The 8,822-nt window shown below is 40.4% G+C and overlaps 1 protein-coding gene across 1 annotated transcript; it reads left to right on the plus strand.

The window, feature by feature from the left end:
* The first annotated feature begins 2,141 nt into the window (after positions 1–2,141).
* On the plus strand, positions 2,142–5,901 carry LOC142663867 (calsyntenin-3-like). The gene is made up of 4 exons (XM_075842700.1): positions 2,142–2,159; positions 3,288–3,420; positions 3,496–3,686; positions 5,622–5,901. Exons 1-4 carry the CDS (start codon positions 2,142–2,144, stop codon positions 5,697–5,699), a joined length of 420 nt encoding a protein of 139 aa, XP_075698815.1. The 3' UTR covers positions 5,700–5,901.
* Positions 5,902–8,822: the final 2,921 nt, after the last annotated feature.

Genomic DNA, 8,822 nt, shown 5'->3' on the forward strand with positions numbered 1-8,822 from the left:
TATAGACAAGAATATAACTACTATAATACTGCCCCTACATACAAGAATATAACTACTATAATACTGCCCCCTATATAGAAGAATATAACTACTATAATACTGCCCCCTATATAGAAGAATATAACTACTATAATACTGCCCCTATATACAAGAATATATATCTACTATAATACTGCTCCTATATACAAGAATATAACTACTATAATACTGCTCCTATATACAAGAATATAACTACTATAATACTGCCCCTATATACAAGAATATAACTACTATATTACTGCTCCTATATACAAGAATATAACTACTATAATACTGCCCCTATATACAAGAATATAACTACTATAATACTGACCCTATATACAAGAATATAACTACTATAATACTGCTCCCTATATACAAGAATATAACTACTATAATACTGCCCCCTATATACAAGAATATAACTACTATAATACTGCCCCTATATACAAGAATATAACTACTATAATACTGCCCCTATATACAAGAATATAACTACTATAATACTGCTCCTATATACAAGAATATAACTACTATAATACTGCTCCTATATACAAGAATATAACTACTATAATACTGCCCCCTATATACAAGAATATAACTACTATAATACTGCCCCTATATACAAGAATATAACTACTATAATACTGCTCCTATATACAAGAATATAACTACTATAATACTGCCCCTATATACAAGAATATAACTACTATAATACTGCCCCTATATACAAGAATATAACTACTGTAATACTGCTCCTATATACAAGAATATAACTACTATAATACTGCCCCTATATACAAGAATATAACTACTATAATACTGCCCCTATATACAAGAATATAACTACTATAATACTGCTCCTATATACAAGAATATAACTACTATAATACTGCCCCTATATACAAGAATATAACTACTATAATACTGCCCCTATATACAAGAATATAACTACTATAATACTGCCTCCTATATACAAGAATATAACTACTATAATACTGCTCCTATATACAAGAATATAACTACTATAATACTGCCTCCTATATACAAGAATATAACTACTATAATACTGTTCCCCTATATACAAGAATATAACTACTATAATACTGCTCCTATATACAAGAATATAACTACTATAATACTGCTCCTATATACAAGAATATAACTACTATAATACTGCCCCTATATACAAGAATATAACTACTATAATACTGCCCCTATATACAAGAATATAACTACTATAATACTGCTCCTATATACAAGAATATAACTACTATAATACTGCCCCTATGTACAAGGAAGTTTAATGTTTTGTTATAGCAGTAAGTGAGTTTAGGTTATCAGCCCGCGTGTCATGATACAATCTCGGGATTACCTCAATGTTCTCAAGTGAGTTTACAGGAGATGAAGTAAAATGAAATTTTCCTACCAAATCTGCCTCTTCGTTCTAGCGATTAGCAGCCTCCACCAATCGGACATTTATGGCATTTTCTAGTACCATTTTTCTAAACTCTAGATTTGTACCCAGAACTCCAGGTAAATGACAGAGATTTGACCTGTACAGGTAGGTTAGAGTCAGCACCCAGTCAGGCAATTTCCAGGTCCCACTGCTGGTGCATGGGAGGCAGATACACTAGCAGTGACCCCTTTAAATAACATAGATATATTTGGTATTCCCATACCTGTAACAACCCATACAACACAGTAAACACATTATTTATGGTGATCAGTTAATGACGTAATAATTTTTTTTTTTTGCGGAATTACTGTATTTCTACACTTCCAAACAACTTTCTATGATCTCCAGGCTCCTCCCCCTTATTGAGACTCCTCCTTTCAGTCTTTTTGCAGCAGTTACATGATAATCTTTTTCTCTTTGGGGGTTTACTTTGGTAGTTTTATCAATATGATTATTTCGGACGACCTAATATTCTCATTAGACCAGTGGTGTGCTACTTGCGACGCTCTAGCTGTTGTAAAACTACAACTCCCAGCATGCCCTGACAGTCATTAGCTATTAGGGAATGTTGGGAGTTGTAGTTTCACAACAGCTGGAAGGATGCAGCTAACCGGAGTCACTGATGATAGATGTACCCTGATGAAGCAGTGCTGCAGTGTAAAGCATGGAGAAGGGAATAAAAGTCAGTGAGACCCTACAGACAGATCCCAAACTCTTCTAAGGGTCACGCAGCAGTCTGTGCTGGAGGGGGAGGGGAATCCTCTTTGGGTGAATACTATATAGAGACTTTATTTGATAGGCCTTCATTATAATAATCTACGTTTATGGGGGGAGGTTCACTTTAAGGAGAACTTTTCTCACGCAGATCTTAAACTATATTCTACAACAGCCTATTATATATCAGGTAAACTCAATAAGGAGATTTATAAAGGCGCAGGTGGAGCAGCATCAGGTGCAGGTGGGTCTATAATATGCTGCAGGGTACAATTACATGTAGCGGATTCTGCAATGTGATCATATAAGATTGTGTCCCCGCTTCTTCTGATGGCTCAGCCTGAACACGACTGCGAGGATCCTGTGTGCCCATCTGGTCACGACCTTAAAATGACGCAAATGTGGTGTTATATATGGCCCAGGGGGGACTGCAACTTCTGCACCCCTTATAGCTACACCCCTGTATTGTACAGTACACCCCCTCCCCCAGGCTGTATGGTGCCACTGCAATGGAACTGATACCCATAGGCTACAACTCTCAGGGTAATTTTTTACAAAGTCGCTGCTTATAATAGTCCAGCAGCATTATAAGAGGAGCGGCTGATCTCAGTCACACATATGGAGGTCCTCGGCACTGGAAACGTGATATAAAATAGCGATTATGGGGGCAAGGAGCTTCCTGCGCTCTCTGTCAGTCATCCCATTGAAGAACAAGACAGTGGCTGATAACAGGGAACAATAGCAATATTAGCAATATACAACTGCTCCAGAAATAAAACGTATTTCGATTTTTAGTCCCTTTATAAGCCACTTACATATATGAGGTTCTTTTGGGTCTTTAAAATGAATTTTCCCTTTTATTTATTGGGTTCAGTCACTTGACGACGCTCACATATATTCACACTGAGACAGCACCATCTGGTGGTAGTTAAGAGTATGTCACCCCAATGGTAAAATACATAGACCCTGACACTACTGTACATATATCATTTTATATCATATTAATATTATAATTCTTCCATACACTGTGGATACATAAAGTAATTAAATCTATACCTGTGATCTTCTTATGTTCTTCTGGAATCTCTCGCTGCAGGTTGACGTGTTACATGGGGTTCATGCCGTCTCCCCCAGTCACCTCCTCTCTGCTCAGCAGTTTATTCACAATGTACACCAGGCCCCTGCGGAGTTATCTGGCCACGCACTGGTCAGCGCCAACCGCGGCTCAGGTACGTGGCAGTGAAATACACGTTCCAAATCCACTGGTGATCATCACACAAACTACCATCTTTTCTTATTTATAGTGTTTCCTGGAGTTGCTATGGTGATCATCGTTGTTTGCATTGGTTTCTTGGCCCTGATTGTTACTCTGGGGCTATCGAGAATACACAACGTAAGGCCAAGAGGTTCCGAGGGGGCGGAGCTAGAAGCAGCCAATCAACGTGACCCATTCTGGGAGGACTCTGCAATGACTATAACTGTGAACCCAATGGAGGTGAGTAGATTTCTATAACTAAAGCTTAATCATTGCACAATGGAAAGTTCTGCCACTTTATAATATACTTGAGGGGAGATGTATCAAAACTGGTGCAAATAAAAAGCGAAGCCGTTGCTAATAGCGACCTAAAGGAAACTACTCCACTTTTCCTTTTCATCAGTTTTGATAAATCTCCCCCTTTGCGTTCCATTTCTTTTCCATTTTCAAGATTTCTGCTTGCTGCCATTGAATAGAAACACTATAGCTTACATTCAGAAGCTGGAAACCTCCTCTGACCTAGTTCTGCTCACACAGCTAATGAGGTTGTTATAGTGTATTCATTTAGGCAAGCTTCTATAACAGGGGTCAGCAACCAGCGGCACTCCAGTTGCTGTGAAACTACAACTCCCAGCATGTCCTGACAGCCTTCAGACTGGGAGTTGGAGTTTCATAACCGCTGGAGTGCCGCTGGTTGCTGACCCCTTTTCTATGAGGTAAAAACAGCAGCACAAATCTCTCTCCTTTCTTGGACTCCAGACTGACCGTTCAGGATACACTGTAACAAACTGATACATTGTAACAAACTGCAGCTGTGTGAAAGTAAGTCTAGGCCAGGACTGGTTTCTGATCAGAAGAAGAATGGTTCCATATACTAATAACGACTTATGTAGTCAGGACGTATTCACACATATCTATTTTGTTTCTTTTTTTGATGTAATTGCGCAAAAATCGTGGCAATAAGATGCAACAAAACCGACATGTGTGAATACATCCTTAAAGCTACATGCACACTTTGCGTATTTTGCTGCTTAAAATACGCAGCAAAACCACAGGTACCGCAACAAATTTGCAGGAAAAAAACGCACGTAATACGCCATATGTGCATTCGGCTTAAGGGTTCATTCAGACGAGCGTGTATCTCGTCCGTGTGACGGCTGTTAAAACAACGGCCGCCACACAGACTCATGTATTTCAATGAGGCCGTTCACACGACCGTTGTTTCGACGGAGAGCGTGAAGGGTCCGTGAAAAAATAGGTCATGTCCTATTTTACCTTGTGTCACGCATTCCTCCATAGACTCTAATCTATAGGGGATCCGTGACAATGCGTCCCGCACGGGTGCACCTCGGACGTGTTCATGTGAATGTAGCCTTAAGGGTATGTCTGGTTTGGGCGACCATTTATTGTACTTTATTTCATATTCATGGATGTTCTTTATATCGCTATATACCATCTACTGGAGGTGGAACCAGAAAAAAATAACAAAGGCCGTTATTGTACATTAAAATGATGAAAAATATTGTTTAATCTCGTATTTCTTTGCGGAGATACGATCACTTGAAGTTACAGGCCCCAAAGCCTGAGGCTGCACTACTGAGAGATTCTGATGACATCGGTTTCCCTTATTTCTGTCGTGTTGTCATGGTGAGGGTATGTTCACACGGCCTAGTTTCGACTGTATTTCAGGCCTAAACGCACGAAAAACGGATGAAAAATCGGAAGCAGAACGCCTCCAAACATCTGCCCATTGATTTCATTGGGAAAAACAGCGTTCTGTTTCGATGGGCCGTTTTTTTACGCATCCGTTTTGAAAAATGGCCGCATAAAAAAAACAGCCGTGAAAAAGAAGTGCAGGTCACTTCTTGGGACGTTTTTGGAGCTATTTTTCATTGACTCTATAGAAAACAGCTCCAAAAAACGGCCGTGAAAAACACAGCGAAAATCACGAGTAGCTTAAAAAACGTCTTAAAATCAGTAGCTGTTTTCCCTTGAAAACAGCTCTGTATTTTCAGACGTTTTTAGTTTATCGTGTGAACATACCCTGACAGTCAAATGAGTAATACAGCCTCAGGCTTTGGGCCTGTAACTTTAGCCCATCATATTTTAGGATAGAAGGTCCTAAAGAAATCCTTCCAAAGCAAGTGTGTAATTCCTCTCTCTATTTTCCTTAAGTCTTTGCAGTCTCGCGGTTTAGTCCCGGCACAAAAATCATCCGTCACTGAGGAGGAGCCGGAGGAGGAATCCCGTTGAGAGTCATCTCTTCTAACAGCCGTGCATCGTGTACTTCTCGCTTATGTGTCATCCCCACCATCGTCTGGTGTGTATGCCACATCCTGACACAACTGTGCGGTTTGTGCCACTTGTGACTGCGCTCTCGTGCTACTTCTCTGACACTCTAAGCGATGAGTGCAACGTATAGACACTCAGCCTGGGACATGTCCCACCAACTTCTCCTCTCACTTGAGTCTGTGTCGCAGCCTGGCTGTCTCTTGAAGAGTGCCACCCACCCCAACGCTGGCTGGGTTGTATATCACGTCCACAATGTCTGTCGTTCCAGATGCCTCTCCCCTCCCCGCCTTCCTACGTTTACGCCATCATTTCTCAGGGGAAAACTCGCCGCCTCCTCTCCTCCATTCCGTATTTGTAACAGTCTCATGTGATGTTTTTACATTAGGTCCCTGAGAGGCTGCTACCGATTCCCTTCTAGTCAACAAAGCGACCCCCACCCCAAATCCAACTCATTGCTGGGGTTCAGCTTCACTCTAACCACAGAGACTAAAGTATTGAGAGTGAAAACTCGGTACAGGAAAAGTCCAGGAAAATGGCTGGTAACCCATAGACACGAAGGCCCAAAGCCGCTCATCTCGTCCCTTAAAATGTTTTTTCCATCCAGACCTCTCCTTTTGTTCCTATTTAAAGTGTTACCCCCTTCCTGTCTCCCCCACCCTCCACCTCGTTCACGTCTCAGCCCCTGTGAAGGGGGTGCTCGGATAATGGGGGTCACGACAATGAATGAAATAACACTGATTTCTGGTATAAATATATATATAAAACTATATATAAAAAAAATATATAGAGAACACAATGGCGCATTCTGGTTTATTTTTGAGAGTACAGGTCTAGATGTGTGTGAAGACCTGGTATAAAAGCCTTAATAAGATGTCCATTTTATAGAGCCTAGAGTTTCTGCAGCCTCTGGTAGTTGCCTAGTAACTGCCTGACTTCCTGTCTTGGTGACTACCATTTAAGTACATGCCCAGCAAAGGCTACAGGAAGTTATATCTGATGTATTATAGACTGCTTCTCCATGCTACACAGACTTGTTTTAGGTCCGTCTTCCTTAAAAAAAAAAAAAAAAAAAAAAAAAAAAAAAAAAAGATCGTAAAATAAATTGTGCAGCTCCAAAGAGAAAATGCAGGAACATGAAAGACAAGGTATGAACAAGGTGAACTGAACATAATTGACTTCAGGGATCTATGGTGAGTGGAATGGTTTAGTAGAACCGCTGGAGGTCTAACTGTATATACATGAAGTTACTTATCCTGCACTGATCCTGAGTTACATCCTGTATTATACTCCAGAGCCGCACTCACTATTCTGCTGCTGGAGTCACTGTGTACATACATTACTTATCCTGTACTGATCCTGAGTTACATCCTGTATTATACTCCAGAGCTGCACTCACTATTCTGCTGGTGGAGTCACTGTGTACATACATTACATTACTTAGCCTGTACTGATCCGGAGTTACATCCTGTATTATACTCCAGAGCTGCACTCACTATTCTGCTGGTGGTGTCACTGTGTACATACATTACATTACTTATCCTGTACTGATCCTGAGTTACATCCTGTATTATACTCCAGAGCTGCACTCACTATTCTACTGGTGTAATCACTGTGTACATACATTACATTACTTATCCTGTACTGATCCTGAGTTACATCCTGTATTATACTCCAGAGCTGCACTCACTATTCTGCTGGCAGAGTCACTGAGTACATATATGACATAACTGACCCTGAATTATAGGTTGGAGACTTTCTCAGCCCAAAAAATATAATATATATGTGTATAAAACCATGTATTAAAGGGTATGTCTATCTTTGAGCACCAGTTTACAATTTACATCTAAATTATAATCTACAGAAAAAGTTTAGTTACTTCGTAAATGCATTACAATACTTGTCTTAAATTGATACTTTACAGCCTATATTATACTCCAGAGCTGCACTCACTCTTTTGCTGATGGAGTCACTGTGTACATACATTACATATCTTGTACTGTTTCTGAGTAACAGCCTGTTTTACAGCACATTCTCCTCCACGGGTGCACTCACTTCTGCATCCCCTGCTGGATCAGTTTCTGCACAGAGCTTGTTTTGGCGCTCTGCCTCCTGGAAATCGTCCTCTATAGACCAGGCTAAAACGAACTGTAAGCAACACAGAACATGGGAGCTCTACTAAGCTGTTAGGGGAGTGTCTGTCCACAAGGTTACTGACTGTTTGCTGTAGCAACCAGCAGAATACGGAGTGTAGCTCTGGCATATAATACAAGCTGCAACTCAGGATCAGTGCTATATAAGGCCTCCTGCACACAGCCGTGCCCGTAATCACGGCCGGCTGCGGACAGTCACCCACATTTGCGGGCCGTGCTCCCATTATAAAGTATCGGAGCACGGTCCGGAAAATCAAAAAATAGCACATGTCCTATTTTTTTCAGGTCATTTCTACGGCCCGCAAATATACAGGAAGGGGTCTGCGGGCAATAGAAATTAATGGGTCCGTACCTTGATCCGCCATTACGGTCCGTAATTGCGGATCAAATGCCACTTGACACTTTCCAGGAGACAGGCCATCAAAACAAACTCTATGCAGACACTGAACCAGCAGGGAATTCAGAAGGTTGTAAATCAGGGTCAGTACAAAATAAACAATCTAATGTGAATTACATCTAGACACTGTACAATGGTGTTTAATGCTGGACATATTGTACATAATTGCTTATTAACAATCATTTATGTACAGACCCTCCCCCCCTCCCAACCGGAACATGTATAGGATTGCCGTTTTCAAGAAAGAGGCGTGTTCTGTTTTTCATGATGGATGTGGGAGGAGCTTATATGTCTAGATTTCTAGTTTACAATGTTAAACATTATATAATTTACACGTGTTTAAAAGAAACCTATTACTTTAATTCATATATTTTTATTTTTTGCATCATGTATTCTACTCCAGTCACATCTAGAGCTGCATGTAAAATTCTCATGATTTTTACGGTGTACTGTATCGTATAGATTGCTTTTCCCTACAACTAGATGCGTTCAACCTCTTTCTGCCAAAACATCACCAAGTAATAGAAGTCTTTGGGT

This window comes from Rhinoderma darwinii, chromosome 11 (assembly GCF_050947455.1).
Source record: "Rhinoderma darwinii isolate aRhiDar2 chromosome 11, aRhiDar2.hap1, whole genome shotgun sequence".
Taxonomy (NCBI): Eukaryota; Metazoa; Chordata; class Amphibia; order Anura; family Rhinodermatidae; genus Rhinoderma; species Rhinoderma darwinii.

What these genes read in the sequence shown, in the direction of transcription:
- LOC142663867 (XM_075842700.1), top strand. An exon ending in CAGCGCCAACCGCGGCTCAG is followed by an intron (nt 3,421 to 3,495) that starts GTACGTGGCAGT and finishes TCTTATTTATAG; the next exon opens with TGTTTCCTGGAGTTGCTATG. An exon ending in TAACTGTGAACCCAATGGAG is followed by an intron (nt 3,687 to 5,621) that starts GTGAGTAGATTT and finishes ATTTTCCTTAAG; the next exon opens with TCTTTGCAGTCTCGCGGTTT.